The 23,347-nt window shown below is 36.4% G+C and overlaps 1 protein-coding gene across 37 annotated transcripts in view; it reads left to right on the top strand.

Annotated features, from left to right (window-relative positions):
• The window catches only part of ATRX (ATRX chromatin remodeler), a 285,229-nt gene that overhangs the window by 151,829 nt on the left and 110,053 nt on the right, over nucleotides 1-23,347 (top strand). For all 37 annotated transcript variants that reach the window (XM_077989480.1, XM_077989473.1, XM_077989477.1 and 34 more), the window contains 3 exons: nucleotides 14,928-15,065; nucleotides 16,470-16,645; nucleotides 18,710-18,827. In XM_077989480.1, the coding sequence (XP_077845606.1) occupies nucleotides 14,928-15,065; nucleotides 16,470-16,645; nucleotides 18,710-18,827 (432 nt within the window). The remainder of the gene's footprint in view (nucleotides 1-14,927; nucleotides 15,066-16,469; nucleotides 16,646-18,709; nucleotides 18,828-23,347) is intronic.

Genomic DNA, 23,347 nt, shown 5'->3' with positions numbered 1-23,347 from the left:
TACTTATTTGTTCATGAAAAAATGAAAGAAAAAAAGAAATTAAAGCTTCTAACACGAAGGGTAACATTTGTCATTGCCATGTTTTATCATTTAGTGACATTTAAAAAAAATTTTGGCTGGGCATAGTGTTGCACGCCTGTAGTCCCATCTACTCGGGAGGCTGAGGCAGGAGAATCGCTCAAACCTGGGAGCTGGAGGTTCCAGTGAGCCAAGATCGTGCCACTGCTCTCCCATCTGGGTGACAGAGCAAGACTCCATCTAAAAAAAAAAAAAAAAAAAAAACTTTTTATTTTGGAATAATTTTCTGTTTACATGAAAGTTGAAAAGGTTCCCATATACCCAACATCTGGTTCCTCCATTGTTAACATCTTACATTGCCATGGTAGATTTTTCAAAACTAAGAAATTGACCCATTGTTGACACATTATTATTAATAACTTGAACTGCATTTGTAGTGCACCAGTTTTTCTATCTGGGGTACTACATTGTATTTAGCTACCATGTCTCTAACAGTCTTCTGGTCTATGAGAGTTTCTCAATCTTTATTTTTTCATTATCTTATCAATCTTAAGGAGGACCGTCCAGGTAGATATCCTGTAGAGTGTTTACTAATCTGAATTTATAGTTTTTCTTGTGATTAGACTGAGATTAGACTGAGGTTTTGAAAGAATATGCCAGAGGTGACATACCCTTTTGTCACATCATACCTCATATCGGGGGTACATGATAAGCACATGCTGTCACTGATGATGTTAATTTTCATCACTTGGTTAGGGTAGAGTTTGTCAGGTTTCTCTCCTGTAGAGCTGCTACTTTTACCTGTCCCTCATCTGTTCATTGGAATCCAGTCACTCGGTCTAGCCCACCTGAATGCAAGGATGGTAGAAATTAAGCTCCATCTCCTATAGTGGGTAGTATCTACACATCAAATTTGGATTTTTTAAAGAAAAATTTATCTTTTCTCACCCATTTATTTTAGCCTTTGATTTATATAATTATATACTCATCTATTTTTAGTTTGTGCATTGGACTATAAACCATTACTACTTTTTTTTTTGCTCAAATTGTTTTACCTTGGCCATTGGGAGCTTTTTTTAAGGTTAGGTCCTCTACCCTTTGATATGTCCCTATCCTTTTGGCTTTGAGCACTTTATTACTTTCTGGCATTACAGGATGCTCCAGGTTCATGTTATGTTGTCCTGGCCCCAGAGTCAGCCATTTCTTGAAGATATCATGATTCCTTTTATTGAAAATTGACATTTACAGATGTAAACACACCCATATAATTTGCAAATATATCCTTCCATTCTGTGAGTTGTCTTTTTACTTTTTTATATAATCTTTTTAGTACTAATCTTTAAAATTTTGATGACAGTTAATTTACCTATTTTTTCTTTTGTTGCTTTTGCATTTAATGCATATCCACGTATTCATTGCTTAATCAAAGGTCATGAATTTTTTCACCTATGTTTTCTGATTTTATAATTCTAGCTCTTGTATTTTATGTTTATGATCTATTTTCAGTTTATTTTTGTATATGGTATGAGGTAGGAGTCCAACTTCATTTTTTGCATTTTGATATCCAGGTGTTCTAACAACATTTGTTGAAAAGACTATTCTTTCTTCATTGAAGAGTCTTGACACCATTATTGAAAATCAATTGACCATAGATGTATGTGTTTATTTCTAGGCTCTCAATACTATTTTATTGATCTGTATGTCTGTCCTTATGCCAATGTGACATTGTTTTAATTACTGTAGCTTTGTGGTAAGCTTTGCAATCAGGAGGAAGTCCTACAGCTTTATTTTTCTGTCTCAAGGTTGTTTTGCTATTTGAGGTTCCTTGAAATTTTAATTTCCTCAAAGAAGCTAGCTGGGATTCTGTTAGATATTGCATTGAATCTGTAGATTAATTTGAGGAATATTGCCATCTTAACAATATTAAATCTTCCCCTCCATGAACATCTAATTTCTGTCCATTTATTTAGATCTTTAATTTCTTTTAGTAATGAAATGTTATTTAGGTCTTTTAATTTCTTTAGCGTACAAGTCTTGGACTTATTTTCTTAAATTTATTACTAAATATTTTATTCTTTTTGAGCCTATTGGAATTGAAATTGTTTTAATTTTATTTTCAGATAGTTCTTTGTTAGTATATAGAAATACAACAGATTTTTGTATTCTGATTCTGTATCCTGCAATTTAGCTGAGTCCATTTATAGGTTCTAATAGTTGTGTGTGTGTGTGTGTGTGTGCACGTGATTTAGGGTTTTCTATTAAGAAAATCATACAGTCGATGAGTAGAAATAGTTTTACTTTTTCCTTTCCAATATGAATGTCTTTAACTTCTTTTTCTTGCATAATTGCCCTGTTTAGAAATTTCCATATAATGTTGAATGTAAGTGGTGAGAGCAGTTGGTTGTCATGTTTTTTATCTCAGGGAAAGCTTTCAGTTCTCCACCATTAAGTATGACATTAGCTGTGGATTTCTAATAGGTGTCTTTTATCAAGTTGAGTAAGTTATATTTTTTGTTTGTTTTGATAATTAAAAAAATAAATACCTAGATTACCCTTGTTAAAACTTAAGCGGGGCTGGTTTCTCCATTAGGTTTTTTTGGAAGTTCTTCAGGAAACTGAAGCTCTACTTCTATTTTCCTTTCCAGAGTATATATGAGTATTAGAGATAGTTCCTCTGCCATAGCTGGGTAACCATCTACAACAAGAATCTTCTAATATCCATCATGTATAACATGGAATATATTAAAACTGTAGTAAGTTTTAAGGTTTAGTGGTAGTATTTAGATATAATTTTCTTTGCCACCGAAGTCTAAAGTGTCAGGATCTGTTTAGTGGTAGTATTTAGATATAATTTTCTTTGCCACTGAAGTCTAAAGTGTCAGGATCTGTTAAGTACTTCTAAATTTATTAGAAGGGATCTGTTAAGTATAACACTTAATTTTCCAGTACATGTTTTCCATTTTCTGCCCAATTTATTTTCTCTGATTTGGAACAAATTAGTGGTAGTGAAGAATCATACAAATGGCAGCAGAGTATGTGAAGACTGAAGTTTGGGTGTAATGTCAAAGAAAAGTCTAAATTGAAGTTCAAGATGGAAGCAAAATGTCAGAACCAGACAGTTTTGGGTATGAGATTCTTAAGGATGAGCTGAGGTCGTAAACTTAAAAGGTAGGCTATTAGATCAGAAGCCTGGAAAATTGGGAGTATGTATTAGGATTGGAAACAGTATTTAGAGCTGACCAGAGTTAAGATAGTAGTGTTCATCTTTGAACTTAGCTGCTCTGGTTATCTATTGCTGCATAACAATTATCCCAAGCCTTAGTAGCTTAAAGTGACAAGAATCAGCTGGGTGCAATGGCTCACACCTGTAATACCAATACTTTGGGAGGCCAAGGCAGGAGGATTGCTTGAAGCTGGGAGTTTGAGGCCAGCCTGGGCAACATAGTGAGACCCCATTCTAAAAAAAAAAAAATAATAAGAGAATTAACCAGGTGTGGTGGCACACACCTGTAGTCTCAGCTATTCAGGAAACTGACATGGGATGATTGCTTGAGTCCAGGAGTTCAAGGAAGCAGTGAACTATGATCATGGAGATCGTAATCATCACGGCGTGTGAGACCCAGTTTCTTGAACAAGAAAGTGACAACATTTTGTTACCTTTCCTATTTCTACTGGATCAGGGATTTAATAGAGGTTTACTTGGACAGTTCTAAACATTTTATCAACTTTTCTCTTTATGGTTTTTTATGTAAAAAATTCACCAATAGGTGGCAATGTAACACTGAAAAAGAATTTACATTTAACTATAATAGTATGTGACAAAACCTTTATTTGACCTTTCTTCCCTAATTTACCATTTGTTTTGAGGCATATTTTTCTACTTAATGTACTTAAACTGATCTGGTGGAGTTTTCTAATTCACATTACTGTTTTTAGAAGAATGTTCCACATTTTGTAGCTTGAGAGGACATAATTTTTATGTGTATGTGTGAATGTGCATATGCACAATATTAATTCAAGGTACTCTTTGCTTTAAGAAATAAGATAGATCTATGTAGTTTTATAAAATAATGACAAGTTTCCATAGGGTATTGAACTATCTTAAGTTAACATAGTCTTTTAGTCACACTTGATTTTTTGAACAGAAGAAATTCTCTTCAAGTCTTTCTCTAAATTCCTGTTCTTCTGCTCTCCAGAGCCTCATGACTGCCATTCCCCCTGTAGTTTCTGTATAAGTATTTCTAAGTGTAGGTATTTTGAAACCCTCCTATCTGATATATATATGTCATTGTTTGGGAATGAAGTTTTCTAGAAAGTATAAAAGGTAACTAAAACATTTCATTTTATGTATTTTATGTATGTATGTATGTATGTATGTATGTATGTATGTATATATGTATTTAGAGGGCAGGGAGATGGGGATCTCATTCTGTTACCTAGGCTGGAGTGCAGTAGCATGATTATAGCTCACTGTAGCTTCAAATCCTGGGCTCAAGTGATCCTCCCAGTTCAGTCTTCTGAGGAGCTAAGACTACAGGAGTGTGCCGCCATGCCCAACTAAAATTTGTTTTTTTTTTTGGTAGAGACAGAGTCTTACTGTGTTGTCCAGGCTGGTCTTGAACTTCTGACAACACCCAGATAATTATTTGGAGATAAGGATCTCACTGTGTTACTCTGGCTGGTCTTGAACTCCTGACACACAACTAATTTTTTGGAGATGAGGGTCTTGTTATGTTGCTCAGGTTGGTCTTGGTCTCCTGGCCTCAAGCAATCCTTCTGCCTCAGCCTTCTGAGTAGTAGCTGGCATTACAGGTGTGAACCACCACGGCCAGCTAAAACTTACTCTTTTCGAACATTAAAAATACTTATTTGTAATTTTTTATGTTAGTAAATGTTATATACATTCCTATCTTATAATAATTCATATTCTATTTAATATGATGAATAACATGTTTGATATATGAATAACAATTTAACTTTTTCATTGACTGAGGGTTATTAATGAGTGCATTTACTTTTATTTTATTTTATTTATTTATTTTTTTATTTTTTCGAGGCAGAGTCTCACTGTGTCGCCCAGGCTGGAGTTCAGTGGTGCGATCTTGGCTCACTACAAGCTCCGCCTCCCGAGTTCACGCCATTCTCCTGCCTCAGCCTCCTGAGTAGCTGGGACTACAGTCGCCCACCACCACGCCTGGCTATTTTTGTTGTTGTTGTTGTTGTTTTTTTAGTGGAGACGGGGTTTCACTGTGTTAGCCAGGATGGTCTCAATCGCCTGACCTCGTGATCCACCCGTCTCGGCCTCCCAAAGTGCTGGGATTACAGGCGTGAGCCACCGCGCACAGCCTTTTTTTATTTATTTTTATTTTTTTTAATTTTTAAAAATTTTTTTTATTTTGGAGATGGAGTCTCGCTCTGTCGCCTAGGCTGGAGTGGCAAGATCTCGGCTCACTGCAAGCTCCGCCTCCCAGGTTCACGCCATTCTCCTGCCTCAGCCTCCCGAGTAGCTGGGACTACAGGCGCCCACAACCACACCCAGCTAATTTTTAAAAAATTTTTAGTAGAGATGGGGTTTCACCGTGTTAGTCAGGATGGTCTCAATCTCCTGACCTTGTGATCCGCCCGTCTCGGCCTCCCAAAGTGCTGGGATTACAGGTGTGAGCCACCGCACCTGGCCTACTTTTATTCTTAATTCTTCTAGTTCTTCAGATATCCTTACTAACGATAGGGCTACCACTCTCCTTCCATTGCCATGCTAACAAATAGTTCTTTTAAGTTAAATTATAAAAGTAATACATATCCTTAAGCAAAATAAAAACAGAAGAAAATGTTGTATATTGAAAAGTAAAAGTTCCCTACCTCCTAGTCCCATTATTGTTTCATTTACATCCTTATAGGAATTTTTTTGTGCTTACAGAAGCATGTATTTGGTATTGCAACATTTAGGTGGTCCTCAAAGCCACCCTCAGGCTTAGTAACTCATTAGAAGGACTCACAGAACTCAGAAAATCCATTAGACTCATGGTTATGATTTATTACAGCAAAAATACACAAATAGGATCATAATATAGACAACTATTCTGTAACATACTCCTTTTTATTTAATAATAGATTTGTCATATCTTTCAAGGTTTGCACATAGAGATACGCATCTTTTTTTCAGATTATTATTTATTTTATTTTTCTATAAGTTATTGGGGTACAGGTGGTATTTGGTTATATGAGTAGGTTCTTTAGCGGTGATTTGTGAGATCTTGGTACATCTATCACCTGAGCAGTATATACTACACCATATATGTTGTCTTTTATCCCTCGCCCTCCTCCCAATCTTACCCCCAAGTCCCCAAAGTCCATTGTGTCATTCTTATGCCTTTGTGTCCTCATAGCCTAGCTTCCACATATCAGTGAGAACATTTGATGTTTGCTTTTCCGTTCCTGAGTCACTTCACTTAGAATAATAGTCCCAAGTCTCATCCAGGTAATTGCAAATGCTGTTAATTTATTTCTTTTTATGGCTGAGTAGTATTCCATCGTATATATATGCCACAATTTCTTTATCCACTCATTGATTGATGGACATTTGGGCTGGTTCCACAATTTTGCAATTGTGAATTGTGCTGCTATAAACATGCATGTGCAAGTATCTTTTTCGAATAATGACTTCTTTTCCTCTGGGCAGATTCCCAGTAGTGGGATTGCTGGATCAAATGGTAGTTCTACTTTTAGTTCTTTAAGGAATCTCCACACTGTTTTCCATAGTGGCTCTACTAGTTTACATTCCCACCAGCAGTGTATAAGTGTTCCTGATCGCTGCATCCACACCAACATCTATTGTTTTTCGATTATGGCCATGCTTGCAGGAGTAAGGTGGTATCGCATTGTGGTTTTGATTTGCATTTCCCTGATCATTAGTAATGTTGAGCATTTTTTCATATGTTTGTTGGCTATTTGTATATTTTCTTTTGAGAATTGTCTATTCATGTTGTTAGCCCACTTTGTGATGGGATTGTTTGTTTTTTTCTTACTGATTTGTTTGAGATCGTTGTAGATTCTGGATATTAGTCCTTTGTCAGATGTATAGATGGTGAAGATTTTCTCCCACTTGGTGGGTTGTCTGTTTACTCTGCTGACTGTTCCTTTTGCCATGCAAAAGCTCTTTAGTTTAATTAGGTCCCAGCTATTTATGTTTGTTTTTATTGCATTTGCTTTTGGGTTCTTGATCAGGAAATCCTTGCCTAAGCCAATGTCTAGAAGGGTTTTTCTAATGCTATCTTCTAGAATTTTAATAGTTTCAGGTCTTAGGTTTAAGTCCTTAATCCATCATGAGGTGATTTTTGTATAAGGTGAGAGATGAGGATGCAGTTTAATTCTCCTACATGTGGGTAGCCAATTATCCCAGCACCATTTGTTGAAAAGGGTGGCTTTTTCCCCACTTTATATTTTTCTTTGCTTTGTCGAAGATTAGTTGGCTGTAAGTATTTGGGTTTATTTCTAGGTTCTCTATTCTGTTCCATTGGCCTGTGTGCCTATTTTGGTGACTGTGGCCTTTCAGAATAGTTTGAAATCAGGTAGTGTGATGCCTCCAGATTTGTTTTTTGTTTTTTGTTTTTTGTTTTTGTTTTTGTTTTTTGCTTAGTCTTGCTTTGGCTATGCGGGTTCTTTTTTGGTTCCATATGAATTTTAGAATTGTTTTTTCTAACTCTGTGAAGAATGATTATGGTATTTTGATGGTGATTGCATTGAATTTGTAGATCGCTTTTGGCAATATGGTCATTTTCACAATATTGATTCTACCCATTCATGAGCATGGGACGTGTTTCCATTTGTTTGTGTCGTCTGTGATTTCTTTCAGCAGTGTTTTGTAGTTTTCCTTGTAGAGGTGTTTTGAATCCTTTGTTAGGTATATCCTATCTTATTTATTTATGTATATATGTATGTATGTATGTATGTATGCAGCTATTATAAAAGGGGTTGAGTTCTTGATTTGATTCTCTAGTTGGTTGCTGTTGGTGTATAGAAGAGCTACTGATATGTGTACATTAATCTTGTATCCGGAAACTTTGCTGAATTCTTTTATCAGTTCTAAGAGCTTTGTGGAGGAGTCCTTAGGGTTTTCAAGGTAAATGATTATATCATCAACGAACAGTGATGGTTTGACTTCCTCTTTACTGATTTGGAATCCTGTTTATTGCTCTGGCTGGGACTTCCAGTACTATCTTGAAGAGGAGTGGTGAGGGTAGGCATCCTTGTGTTGTTTCTGTTCTCAGAGGGAATGCTTTCAGCTTTTCCCCATTCAGTATTATGTTGGCTGTGGGTTTGTCATAGATGGCTTTTATTACATTAAGATGTGTCCCTTGTATGTCGATTTTGCTGAGGGTTTTAATAATATAGGGATGCTGCATTTTATTGAGTGCTTTTTCTGCATCTATTGAGATGATCATGTGATTTTTTGTTTTTAATTCTGTTTATGTGGTGTATCACATTTATTTACTTGGATATGTTAAACCATCCCTGCATCCCTGATACGAAACCCACTTGATCATGGTGGATTATCTTTTTGGTATGTTGTTGGATTCAGCTAGCTAATATTTTTGTTAAGGATTTTAGCATCTATGTTCATCGAGGATTTTGGTCTGTAGTTTTCTTTTTTGGTTGTGATCTTTCCTGATTTTGCTATTAGGGTGATACTGGCTTCTTAAGGAGGGTTACTTCTTTCTCTATCTTGTGGGATAGTGTCAGAAGGATTGGTACCAATGCTTTGATTGTCTGGTGGAATTCTACTGTGACTTGGTCTTGTCCTGGACTTTTTTTTTTGAGACGGAGTTCACTCTTGTTGCCCAGACTGGAGTGCAATGGCATGATCTCGGCTCACCGCAACCTCCGCCTCCCGGGTTCAAGCACTTCTCTTGCCTCAGCCTCCCGAGTAGCTGGGATTACAGGCATGCACCACCACGCGCAGCTAATTTTGTATTTTTAGTAGAGAGGTTTTCTCCATGTTGGTCAGGCTGGTCTCGAACTCCCGACCTCAGGTGATCCACCCACCTCGGTCTCCCAAAGTGCTGGTATTACATGCCGGAGCCACCGCGCCCGACCTGGACTTTTTTTTATTGGTAATTTTTAAATTGCCATTCCAATCTCGCTGCTTGTTACTGGTCTGTTCAGGGTATCTAATTCTTCCTGATTTAAGCTAGGAGGGTTGTATTTTTTCCTGGAATTTATCCATCTCTTGTAGGTTTTCTAGTTTATGTGCGTAAAGGTGTTCATAATAGCCTTGAATGATCTTTTATATTTCAGTAGTGTCAGTTGTAATATCTCCTGTTTCGTTTCTCAGTGACTTTATTTGGATTTTCTGTCTTCTTTTCTTGGTTAATCTTGCTAATGGTATATCAATTTTATTTATCTTTTCAAGGAACTAGCTTTTTGTTTCATTTATTTTTTGTATTTTTTTGTTTTGTTTTGTTTTGTTTCCATTTCATTTAGTACTGCTCTGGTCTTGGTTATTTCCTTTCTTCTGCTGAATTTGGGTTTGGTTTGTTTTTGTTTCTCTAGTTCCTAGTGACCTTACATGGTCTGTTTGTGCTCTTTCGGACTTTTTGAGGTAGGCATTCAGGGCTATGAACTTTCCTCTTAGCAGTGCCTTAGCTGTATCCCAGAGGTTTTGATAGGTTCTGTCATTATTGTATTCAGGTCGAAGAATTTTTTAATTTCTATCTTGATTTTGTTTTTGACCCACTGCTCATTCCGGAGCAGGTTATTTTCCATGTGTTTGCGTGGTTTTGAAGGTTCCTTTTGGAGTTTATTTCCAGTTTTATTCCACTGTGACCTGAGAGAATGTTTGATATAATTTCAGTTTTCTTAAATTTATTGAGGCTCGTTTTATGGCCTATCATATGGTCTGTCTTGGAGAAATTTCCATGGGCTCTTGGATAGACTGTATATTCTGCGGTTGTTGGATGAAATGTTCAGTATATATCTGTTAAGTCCATTTGTTTCAGGTTATAGTTTAAATCCTTTGTTTCTTTGTTGACTTTCAGTCTTGATGACCTGTCTAGTGCTGTCAGTGGAGTGAAACCCTCCCCTGATTATTTTGTTGCTTTTTATCTGATTTCTTAGGCCTATTAGTAATTGTTTTGTAAATTTGGGAGGTCCAGTGTTAGTTGCATCTATGTTTAGGATTGTGATCTTTTCCTGTTGGACCAGGCCTTTTGCCATTATATAATATCCCTCTTTGTCTCTTTTAATCACTGTTGCTTTAAAGTTTGTTTCGTCTGATATAAGGATAGGTACCCCTGCTCGCTTTTGGTGTCCATTTTCATTAAATGTCTTTTCCCACCCCTTTACTTTAAGTTTATGTGAGTCCTTATGTGTTAGGTGAGTCTCCTGAAGACAGCAGATAGTTGTTTGGTGAGTTCTTATGCATTTTGGATCTTTTATTTATTTATTTATTTATTAATTATTATTATTATTTTTTGAGACAGAGTCTTGTTCTGTCACCAGGCTGGAGTGCAGTGGCGATCTTGGCTCACTGCAACCTCCGACTCCCGGGTTCAGGCGATTCTCTTGCCTCAGCCTCCCGAGTAGCTGGGATTACAGGTGCGTGCCACCACACCCAGCTAATTTTTGTATTTTTAGTAGAGACAGAGTTTCACCATGTTGGCCAGGATGGTCTCGATCTCCTGACCTCGCGATCCACCGCCCAAAGTGCTGGGATTACAGGCATGAGCCACCGCACCCGGCGGTTCTGTATCTTTTAAGTGGTGCATTTAGGCCATTTACATTCCATGTTAGTATGGAAATGTGAGCTACCATTGCATTCATTATGCGCCTTGTTGCCTGCATACTTTAGTTTTTTCATTTTGTTTTTTGGTTTGGTTTTTTAACTTGTATTTTTGTTTTATAGGTCCTGTGTGATTTATACTTTAAAGAGGTTCTGTTTTGATGTGTTTCCAGCATTTGTTTCAGGATTTTGAGCTCCTTTTAGCAGTTCTTGTAGTGGTGGCTTGGTAATGGCAAATTCTCTCATTTGTTTGTCTGAAAATGACTGTATCTTTCCTTCATATATGATGCTTAGTTTTGCTGGATACAAAATTCTCAACTGATAATTGTTTTGTTTGAAGTGGATGAAAATAGGACCCCAATCCCTTCTAGCTTGCGGGGGTTTCTGCTGAGAAATATGCTATTAATCTGATAGGTTTTCCTTTATAGGTTACCTGGTGCCTCTGTCTCACAGCTCTTAAGATTCTTTCCTTCGCCTTAACTTTGGATAACCTGATGACAGTGTGCCTAGGCGAAGATATTTTTGCAATGAATTTCTCACGTGTTCTTTGCGCTTCCTGTATATGCATGTCTAGGTCTCTAGCAAGGCCGGGGAAGTTTTCCTTGATTATTCCCCCAAATATATTTTCCAAGTTTTTAGAATTGTCTTCTTCCTCAGGAACACTGATTATTCTTAGGTTTGGTCGTTTAACATAATTCCAGACTTCTTAGAGGCTTTGTTTGTATTTTCTTATTCTTTTTTCTTTGTCTTTGTTGGATTGGGTTAATTTGAAGACCTTGTCTTCGAGCTCTGAATTTCTTTCTTCTACTTGATCAGTTCTATTGCTGAGATTTTTCAGAGCATTTTGCATTTCTAAAAGTGTGTCCAATGTTTCCTGAATTTTTGATTGTTTTTTGTTTATGCTATCTGTTTCCTTGACTATTTCTCCCTTCACTTCTTGTATCATGTTTTGGATTTCCTTGCATTGGGCTTTGCCTTTCTCTGGTCCCTCCCTGATTAGCTTAATAACTAATGTCCTGAATTCTTTTTCAGGTAAATCAGGGCTTTCTTCTTGGTTTGGATCCATTGCTGGTGAACTAGTGTGATTTTTGGGGGGTGTTGACGAGCCTTGTTTTGTCATATGACTAGGGTTGGTTTTCTGGTTCCTTCCCATTTGGGTAGGCTCTGTCAAAGGGAAGGTCTAGGGCTGAAGCCTGTTGTTCAGATTGTTTTGTCCCACAGGGTGTTCCCTAGATGTAGTACTTTCCCCCTTTTCCTGTGGATATGGCTTCCAGTGATTGTTGTCTCTCTTCTGGGTCTAGCCACCCATCGAGTCCACCCGACTCCAGGCTGGTACTGGGGTTTGTCTGCACAGTGTCCTGTAATGTGAACCGTATATGGGTCTGTCAGCCATGGATACTAGCGCCTGAACTGGTGGGGGTGGCCCAGGATGCAATGGACTCCATGCCAGTCCTTGGCTTTGCTGGTTTAATGCTCTGTTTTTGTGCTGGTTGGCCTCCGGCCAGGAGGTGGCGCTTTCCAGAATGCATCAGCTATAGTAGTGTGGGTGGTAGGCGGGGCCCTAGAACTCCAAAGAGTATTTGTTCTTTGTTTTCTGCTATCAGGGTAGTTAGGGAAGGACCATCAGGTGGGGGCGGGGGTAGGCGTGTCTGAGCTCAGCCTCTTCTTGGGTGGGTCTTGCTGAGGCTGCTGAGGGGGATGGGGTGAGATTCCCAGGTCACTGGAGTTGTGTACCTAGAAGGATTATGGTTGCCTCTGCTGAGTCATGCAGTTTGTCAGGGAAGTGGGGGGAAAGCCAGCAGTCACACAGGCCTCACCCAGCTCCCACGCAAACTGAAAGGCTGGTCTGTCTCACTCCCACCGTGCACCTCTCCCCTCCGCCCCGCCCCACCACCGAAACAGCCCAGATTGTGTTTCCTCGGGGAGGGCGAGTCTGCCTTGAAAACTTGCCAGAGGCTTTCCACCTCCAAGCTGCAAAAGAAAGGGCTTTAGTTCATCCCCCACCTGTGAAGTCTGCAATCTGGATTTGCACCCTCCCCCGGAGTTCTGGCCGCCAGGCTTCTTGCCCCATTCAAATTGTTAAGAAGTTCAGCTACAGAAGTCCTTCTTCCTGTGGAGTTTTATCCCCTGCTCTGATGGCCACCCTCCTGATGGATCCCTGTGTTGCCAGGCAGGAATGGGCTGCTTGGGGATCCAGCGAGCTCCCAGTGCCTTTCTGCTACTTCCTCTACCCCTGTATTTCGCTTGGCTTGGCTCTCTAACTTGACTCAACTCCAGGTAAAGTCGGGAATTTCTCCTGCAAACAAACCTTCAGCTTCGCCAGTGTGGGTGTGTCTACATCATTAATTTTAACTCTGTGACTTATTCCATTATTCCATGGTTTAAGCCCCATTTACCAGATCCCCTCTGAAAAATTTTTAGGTTGTTTTCAATTTTCCTGCATAACAAACCGTGCTACGGAGAACATTCTTTTGTGTATCTTTGGGTGCCTGTGGAAGAATATCTTTGGGACCAATTCCTAGAAATTGAAATATGGGTCAAAGGGTTTGTACATTTTGCATTTTGATAGTTATTGTAAAATTGACTTCCAAAATGTTTGATACTAATTTAGACACCCATAGAGTGTATGAGAGTACCCATTTCAACGCATCCTCATGGATATGGAGTATTAAGTGGTAAAACCATTTAAATCACTTCTGTAAAAGGCATTATTTTCTCTGTAGAAAATATTTTCAGATTCAAAGTAAGGCATGCATAATTTTTAAATACAAAGCTAGAGATTTTAGTTTTACAAAATATTAGTAGTGGTTTTTTTTTTTTTTTTTTTTTTTTACTATTTGTGTAGCCCTAACTGCATACTGAATAACAGTTGTTATTATTTGGTCTGTCATACTGAAGCAGTTACTTTTGAAGTCATGTAAAAGTTACATTTTCTCTAATGCTTACCAGATGGGGGATAATTTGACAGCTGCTTTGTTGAAATCAACAATTAAGTAATATGTGTGTATATGTTAACCAGCAAGCAAAATGAGTATGTATTATACCCTGGAAAAAATATATATCAGCTGGGCCTGGTGGCCTATGCCTGTAATCCCAGCACTTTGGGAGGCCACGGCGGGCAGATCACTTGAGGTCAGGAGTTCGAGACCAGCCTGACCAACATGGTGAAACCTCATCTTTACTAAAAAGACCAAAAAATTAGCCAGGCGTGGTGGCAGGCACCTGTAATCCCAGCTACTCGATAGGCTAAGACAGGAGAATTACCTGAACCCAGGGGGTGGAGGTTGCAGTGACCCAAGATTGCGCCACTGTACTACAGCCTGGGCGACAGAGTGAGACACTATCTCAAATAAAAAAAAAAAAAAGGAAAAAATATATGTATCTGTTATTTTAACAAATAAGCCTTTCTAAAAGAGTCCACAAATGCTGTGGAACTTATTTGTTCAGTTACAAATGTATTCCATAGTAATAAAATATTGTTGCTTTTTTATATTGCAATCCCAAATATTTTCTGAGTTTAAGCTTTTAAGATCTTTTATAGCTAGAAAGCTGTTCTCCCTACCCTCTGTACCCATGTAACAACTAGTTTCACTTTCTTTTATCAGTTAAAATTTTTCCTCAGCAATGAATGTTATTTGAACTAAGTGGGAAATATTATATGGTCTATTGTGACATATATTATTCTTAAAAGTGTAAGTTTTGAAATTTGTCTTTTCAAGTATATATACATTGCTCTTAGTCTTTGCTGATAGTTTAAGTTGATATACTTATGCTGAAATAGCTTTAAAGACTTTTCAATTTTAAAAGACATTTTTAAAAATAAGCTATATCTATTAGGGGGAACTTTTTCCCTCTTGTTGTTTTTATTTTTGCTTATTTTTGTATACTCAGAGGACTTTGAGTACCATTTATAGTAGTACTTCAATGCTCTACCATTTGGATATAATTAGTATAATTAGTGTTGTATTAACCAGATACAGGAGCAGATAAAATATGTTTATACTTACAGTGATGTCATTTTATCTTCCTTTAAGATCAGCACTTTAAAGGGATTGACTTTATTTACTTAAATGGATCACATTTTCAGTTTTATTGTATATTAATTGTGTTATTTTTCTGTATTTTTTTTTAGGCCCTGATTTTGTTGTTTGTGATGAAGGCCACATTCTAAAAAATGAAGCATCTGCTGTTTCTAAAGCTATGAATTCTATACGATCAAGGAGGAGGATTATTTTAACAGGAACACCACTTCAAAATAACCTAATTGAGTGTGAGTTAATATCTCTGATTATGCAGTATAATATCGGTATTTCCTCGGATAATATGTTTGTAACTTTACCATTTGCCCTTTCTTCTGCTTACTCTAGTATAATCCTAGACCATGATCTACATAGGTTCATCTTAGTCTGCTGTGAAAGAATAACATACTTTTCAAATGAGATGTTTTATAAATATGAGTGGTAAAAGACAGTCAAGAGATACGCCATTGTGAATGTTCATATATAAATATGGAATGTGATTTATTGCAAGAGTATCAGAACTCTTAATGATTGCTTTAAAAAGTACATAAGCATATGTGATTACTCCAGATAATTTTAAGGAGATATTCCAGTTTTGGGGCACGTACTGTTAAGAAATCAAGAAGAAATGGGAACTGTGAACATTTCAGTAAAGTGGAGATGGGAGAAGGAGAGGTTTGCTGAATCCATGGCAGGACAATTTGCTGAGGTTAAAGGTAGTTGATGTAAACCTAGGGAAGTAAGTTGTGAATTTCCCTCATTTTCATATGTCTGTGGTGACACTAAAGAAGGGAACATGAGATTATTCAGCAAGTAACAAATTGAAATTTCCTGTTGTAATCGCTCACTTTTTTTCCCACTGTAATGGCTTTTTGTTATTTTTCTCTGTGTTACATTCCTTTAGTGTATTTATGGTAACTTTTTGCTATTTTATCGTTTGTAATACTAGTCATTTCACTTTAGCCTATACTTTATGTTTGTTTTTATCTGTTCCAGTTTTCCTCTTTTCTGTTCTATTACCATATTTATAGAAATGCTGTTTCATATTGTGGTCCTATATAGTATGGGACAAGTGATAGCTCTGTTAATTTTTACAAAATGGGTTAGTCTTACAAAATACATTAGTAATTAATTTATTTTTAACTATTTGTGTAGCCCCAACTGAATACTGAATAACAGTTGTTATTATTTGATCTCTCAAATATTATTTGATTATTCTGGAAATGAATCAGTTAATATAAATTAACTTGCATAGTAGCTTATTACCTCCTTTTATTGTTTTGACTTAGTATCTCCTTTCTTCACAAGATAGCCTCACAGACCATAAATCATGGTTAGATTAATGGACCACATGTTTTGTACTTCATATCTCTTATAAAGAATAGTGAGCTTGAATAAAATGTCCTTAGGTATTTTTAAAAAACATTCATGTCTAGTATTTAGGGATGGTTTTTACTTCAGTTTTCTCTCTCGTTTTGGTAATTCACTTGTAGATCAGACTTATAACCATGTTTATTCTATACTTAGCTTGATATTCTTTTTTTGTAGCTTAATTCTAATGCATGTGTTTTTGACATGAACATTTCATTGGGGAATTTTTCTGAGTCTTTTCAACCATTGTTAATGTTGTTAATGAATAATGTCTTCTCTCTTAGATCATTGTATGGTTAATTTTATCAAGGAAAATTTACTTGGATCCATTAAGGAGTTCAGGAATAGATTTATAAATCCAATTCAAAATGGTCAGTGTGCAGATTCTACCATGGTAGATGTCAGAGTGATGAAAAAACGTGCTCACATTCTCTATGAGATGTTAGCTGGATGTGTTCAGGTACAGATATGTTCCATAGTGGTAAAATATTCTTACTTTTTAATATTACAATCTGACATATTTTCTGAGCTTAAAGTTTAATAATTTTGTGTTTTCTTTCCCACTCTTTCAGTAGATAGTTTTACAGTTATATCTCCTTGCATTGTCTTCAAAAATTTCTGCTGCATTCAACTTTTAAAAAAAGTTCCGCTGAGAAGTTTAAAACATAGTTAATTCATTTGCCAAGTGTAAAGCCTCATATCTTATTATGTTAATGTTTAGATTTTTCATCCTTAAGATAGGGAGTTCCTTAAGAGGAACACAACTATTATGATGAAGTTCCTATGCTCACCCTAATTCTATAGTATAGTATTATAAATTTCACATTTTTGAAATGGTTATAGGAAAGGCCAGTACGAATTAAGAGAGGAGTCATTTTTAAAGTAATCCTGGAGAAACAGTTTTGTTGCTTTCAATTATATATAATAACCTGAACAGATTAGTGGTGTCGTTTACATACAGATTTTCAGTGAATCTATATTAATGAATGGATAAATATCTAGAGACTGAGCTGGCAGTTAATAGATCTCAAGATATGCACTTTCTCTGCAAACGTTAGGTACTAATGATAGCCTCAAAGATGTTTTAACAAATGAGACAGGCTATTCTTTTGGTTGGATATATAGTTTGCCCTCCATATTTGCGGGTTTTGTATCCATGGATTCAACCTACCATGGATCAAAAATATTTTAAAAAATAGATAAAATGGACAGAGGCTAGGTACAGTGGTGCACACCTGTAATTCCAGCACTTTAAGAGGCCAAGGTGGGAGGATCACTTGAGCCCAGGAGTTCAGGGCTGCAGTGAGCTAAGATCATGCCACTGCACTCCAGGCTGGATGGCAGAGCAAGACCCTGTCTCTAAAAAAAAGTTTTAAAAAATTAGCCAGGCACGGTGGTGCACACCTATAGTCTCAGTCTCTTGCGAGGCTGAGGCAGGAGGATTGCTAGAGCCCAGGAATTCAAGACTGCAATGAGCTAAGATCATGCCACTGCACTTCAGCCTCAACAGAGTAAGACCCTGTCTCTTAAAAAAAAAGAAAGAAAATAATTAAGAAAAAAATGAATGACTGTGTCTGTACTGAACATGTACAGACTTTTTTCTTGTCATTATTGCCTAAACAATAGAGTATAACAAGTATTACATAGTATTTGTATTGTGTTGGGCATTATAAGTAATCTAGGGATGATTTAATGGGAGGATGTTTATAGGTTATATGCAAACACTACATTATTTATATAAGTGACTTGAGCTTTCATGGATTTTGATATCTGTGGAGGTGGGGGTGGGTTCTGGAACCAGTCTCCCATAGATACTGAGGGATGACTGTACTTGCCATCATTATAAGGAGTAGCTGTTCCATTTGGTCAGATTGGCTACACGTGCTAGCAAGTACTGTGTTTCTGTATTGCTGCTACTACCCAGGCAGCATTTTTCCTTCTGGTTTAAGTAGTAATTTCTATTTAGCACACTGGTGTTCTATTTTTCTATTCTTATAATAAAATGGTTTCAAGAGTGCTTGTAGATGGATTGCTTTCTTAATTGGGCAAATAGTCCCTCTAAAATTATATGTTATTGTTTGACGTATTAGCATATCCTTCTCAGAAGCCAACTCAGGCTGCATTAGACTTTTATTCCTAGGTTTTACTATATGATTAAAGCAAGTCATTTTGCTAACACTACCTACTACATCCTCTCCACATCTTTTGTTATTTTTGTTTCTGTACAGAGAAGACTATTTCGAAAACTTAAATGCTCACTTGGCAATGTGACTGCTTCAATTTAAAACCTACCTGGTGTGTTGCAGTATCTTTTTACCAGTGTACCATATTGTATAGTCATATGAAATACATTGTGTAGAAAATTGTGGGTTTAGGAAGGGTAAATATATTTAAGAAAATGTTTTCTTATATGTTTAGTGCCTATTTATTTATGTGTATATTTCAGTTATAAGCAATGAGAATTTGTAGTTCATTCCTGTTAAATATTTAGACTAATTTTCATTCTCTTTCTTGTTAATTACAGAGGAAAGATTATACAGCATTAACAAAATTCTTGCCTCCAAAACACGAATATGTGTTAGCTGTGAGAATGACTCCTATTCAGTGCAAGCTCTATCAGTACTACTTAGATCACTTAACAGGTAACCAATACACCTTGCTGATTTCATCTTCTCTATAAAGACATTCTTTTTCCAAAGATTATTCCAGTCATCTTACTATGTCTGTTCTTTTTCAGTTTTCCATTTGAATAAAATGGGTATGCTTAAAAGCATAAAATATTTCTAATTAAAAAACACTGATGCTGTCAAAATTAAAATCAAGAAGCAAACTGATGAAAAAGATATACAGCACATATGAATAATGCCCTTAATTTGTAAAGAGCTTTTATTTCAGAAAAATTATGAATGTGAATAAATCCATAAAAGAAGATATACAAAATTCCAGAGTATTTTTTTTAAAAGTATTCACCCACATTAATAATAAAAGGCATGTAAGTTAAATTCATGAGTTTGTTTCTCAGTTATTTAATTAACAAAGGTTGAAGGCAGAAAAGGTAACATGGAAGGCAAGGCATGTAGTATGCACTCCATGTTATTATGCACTCCATGTTATTATAAAAATGCACACAAATGCCTAAAATACAACAAAATGCTAACAGAAGTTGTTTTCTGGGTGTTTTTGTTATGAAGACCTTCTAGTTTATTTCTTGTATTTTTCTATGCTTTAAAAAAATACAATGAGTAGTTATTGTTTTACCATCAATAAGCTTTTGCGTGTGTGTGTCTGTGTCCCTCTGTGCCTGAAGATGTCTGTCTTCACACAACAAAACCTTTGGACTGGAGTGAGATTTCTTACTTGTTGGTCACTTATTCTGGTACATTTCCCCAAATGATATTACATATTTAATTAGGAGATACAGGTTAGAGGGTGCTTTTTGGCTCATTGTGAATACAGTAATTGATCAAAAGAATAGAGGAGGATGGAAGTATGTACACACATATTAAAATGATAATTATAGCTAAAGTGGTATTCTTTTTGTAATAGCAGTGCATCCTAGAGAGTAATATGATGATGGTTCTCAAGAAACATTCTGCTGGGGAAAACAGTATTTGAATCTTAGTATTTTATGGAACTGCTTTTTTGCTCTTATAAAAACAATTTTTGTATTGACTTTTGGAAGAAAATCAGTTCTAATAAAGCACACATTTTCATTTGTATATCTATCAGAAGCTGGTAGATTTACTATACTATTCTTTTTTGAATAATAAAAATTGCAGGCATAATTAAATAACCAAATAGTTATCCCAATGAGAGAGTTGCTGTGTAGTTTAAGAGAGGGATGTTCAGATCTGTCTTTCATTAATCTCTGAGTGATAAGGAGTAATAAATTTGGTCATTTAATATTTTTTCCTTTTAAAATGTTTTATATTAGGGAAAATGCTCACAATAGTGTTTTCAGATTTTATAGAATTGGCTGTCTTTAATAACCAATCTTAGGCTGGGCATGGTGGTTCATGCCTGTAATCACAGCACTTTGGGAGGCCAAGATGGGAGGATGACTTGAGCTCAGGAGTTCAGAACCAGCCTGGGCAGCATAGTGAAACCTCATCTCCACAAAAAATCAAAAAATTAGCCAGGTATGGTAATGCACACCTGTAGTCCAGCTACTTGGGAGGCTGAGGCAGGAGGTTTGCTTGAGCCTGAGAGGTCAAGACGGCAGTGAGCCATGCTTGTGCCACTGCATTTCAGCCTGGGCAACAGAGCACTACCCTGTCTCAGCAACAACAACAACCAATCACAAATGTTAACAGCTCAGGTATAGATGTTAAGCTCTACCCTTTTGAGTTGACCTCATGGAGGTAGATAGTAGAATGATAGATACCCGAGTCTGGGAAGTATGTGTGTGTTGAGGGAGGGATAGAGAGAGATTGGTTAATGGGTACAGACATGTAGTTAGATAGAAGGAATAAGTTCTACTGTTCGATGGCAGAATGGGGTGACTATAGTTAACAACAATGCATTGTATATTTCAAAATAGCTAGAAGAGGGGGCTCGAAATGTTCCCAGCATATAAAAGTGATAAATACTCAAGGTGATGGATAGCCTGAATACCCTGACTTGATCATTGCGTATTCTATGCATGTAACAAAATATCACATGTACTCCCAAAATATGTATAAATATTATGTATCAATTTTTAAAATTTTTTAAAAACTTACTCTTTTTGAGAACAATGCAATTATTTAAGAATTTAGGGGGCTTTGCTTTATTCTTTGTGACTGTCATTGATAGGAGTAAATATCTAAAGCGCTAATTGCCATAGCTAAAATCTGAAAGATGCGATTGTTAAATTATCATCTGGTACCATGAATCTTTAAGTTTTAGGGTGTGGGGTTCCCCCTTACCAAATGCAATATTACCTGTAGAATAGAATAGCCTGAGTTAAATAACCCCTTTTAAAAACATTCATAAAAGGCCAAGTGGGTTATATTAATGGCTACTCTTGTCTTGTTTCTCAGTACAAATCTTCACAGTATTTCTCTTGAAATATCACCTGCCTATTTTACTTGCATTTAAAATGTTTGGTATTTTATCTGTTAAATATTCCAGAAATTTTTTGTTTCTACATTAGGCTTTTTTAGACTGTGGTTACTTTTAAGAAGTTCACCCAAATTTTGTTTTTAACATTAACAGCAGTTTCATGTTAATTTTAGTGATAATTTGTAATATGTTTAATATTTGCAGAATGAAAGTCCTAAGAGACTGGCTGTTAAAGAATATTGAGGAAATCTAAAATCCTCTTAATTTTTCTTAGTTCTCTTTTTTTCAGTGTAATTCTATGGTTTGCCTTTTATTGTCAGGTATCAGAAGTTTATAATAAAATGTAAGCCTCTGCAATTCAGTAAACACTTAAGGTTTTATAAGCATGTGGATACTTAGTTTTTTAATAACTAAATATTAGTCTGGCTTTAAACTTAAAATCCACACACTGTCTTATTTTGACAACTGTGCAAAAAAATAGAACACAGGAAAAGATAGCCCATGGAATGTGAAAAAATATTGCAAAACATATATCTGATAAGGAATTCACATGCAGAATATAGTTGTCCCATGGTATATGTGGGGGATTGGTTCTAGGACCTGCCTGTGTATACCAAAATTTGCTCATACACAAATCCCGCAGAACCTGCATATATGAAAAGTCAAACATGGGTTTCACATTCTGTGAATACTGTATTTTCAATCAACATTTGGTTGAAACAAAATCTGTGTATAAGTGGACCCATGTGGTTTAAACCTTTGGTGCACAGGGGTCAACTGTATGTAAAGAATTCCTGCAACTCAACAACAGAGAAACAGTCTGTTTCAAAAAGAAGCAAAAGATTTGAATACAAATTTCTCTAAAGAAGATATACAATGCTCAACATATCTCCTCATTAGAGGAATGCAAATCAAAACTACAGTGAGATACCATTTCACACCCATTGTGGTGGCCATTATGAAAAAAAAAAAAGGAAAATAAGTGCTTAAGAGGATGTGGAGAAAGTGGAACCCTGTACATTGCTAGTAGGAATGTCAGATGTGGAAAAACATTGTAGTAGTAACTCAGAAAGTTAAATATATACCATTTGATCTAATAGTTCCACTTATAGGTATGCCCAAAAGAATTGAAAGCAGGAACTCAAACAGATACTGAGACACTTATGTTTATAGTTGCATCGTTCATAATGGCAAAAAAAGGTGGAAGCAACCCAAATGTCCACTGATGGATGAATGGATAAACAAAATGTGGTATGGACATACTTCAGTGGAATATTACTCAGCCTCATAAAGGAGGGAAATTCCGACATTTGCTACCACATAGATGAAGCTTGAAGAATTAATGCTAAGTGAAAGAAATCAGACACAAAAAGGCAAATACTGTATAATTCTGCTTAAAGGTACCTAGAGTAGTCAAACTCTATGAGTAGAAAGTAGAATCGTGGTTACCAGGTTCTGGGGGATGAAGGGTATGGGAAGTTACTGTTAATGAGTACTAAGTGTCTGTCTGGAATGATGAAAAAGTTCTAGAAATAAAGAGTGCTGATTTTTGTACAACATTGTGATTATACTTAATGCCACTGAATTGTGTACTTAAAAACTGGTTAAATAGTAAATTTTTTATTTTATTTTATTTTTATTTTACTTTAAGTTCTGGGATACGTGTGCAGAACGTGCAGGTTTGTTACATAAGCATACATGTGCCATGGTGGTTTGCTGCACCTATCAAGCTGTCATTTTCAGCCCCACATGCATTAGGTATTTGTCCTAATGGTCTTCCTCTCCTTGCTCCCAACCCCCCGATAGGCCCCAGTGTGTGATGTGCCCCTCCCTGTGTCCATGTGTTCTCATTTAAAACAGTAAATTTTTTAAATGTATATTTTACCATAATTTAAGAAGTACTCCCAAATGGAACACAGTAATATGCTTTTGTCTCTAAAAATACATGGACCCAAGTGCCACTCTTTAGAGATTGATTCAAAAGGTCTGGAGGAGGGCCCATGCATCTGCATTTTTATGAGCCCTACAGGTGATTCTGATGGACCATCAGCTTAAGAACCATTGCTCCAAATTTTTTTCTTTGGTAAGGGGTGAGCTGAGACCCGAGATGAGTGAACTA

Source organism: Macaca mulatta, chromosome X (assembly GCF_049350105.2).
Source record: "Macaca mulatta isolate MMU2019108-1 chromosome X, T2T-MMU8v2.0, whole genome shotgun sequence".
Classification (NCBI taxonomy): domain Eukaryota; kingdom Metazoa; phylum Chordata; class Mammalia; order Primates; family Cercopithecidae; genus Macaca; species Macaca mulatta.
This window is presented reverse-complemented; position numbering and strand designations above follow the sequence as displayed.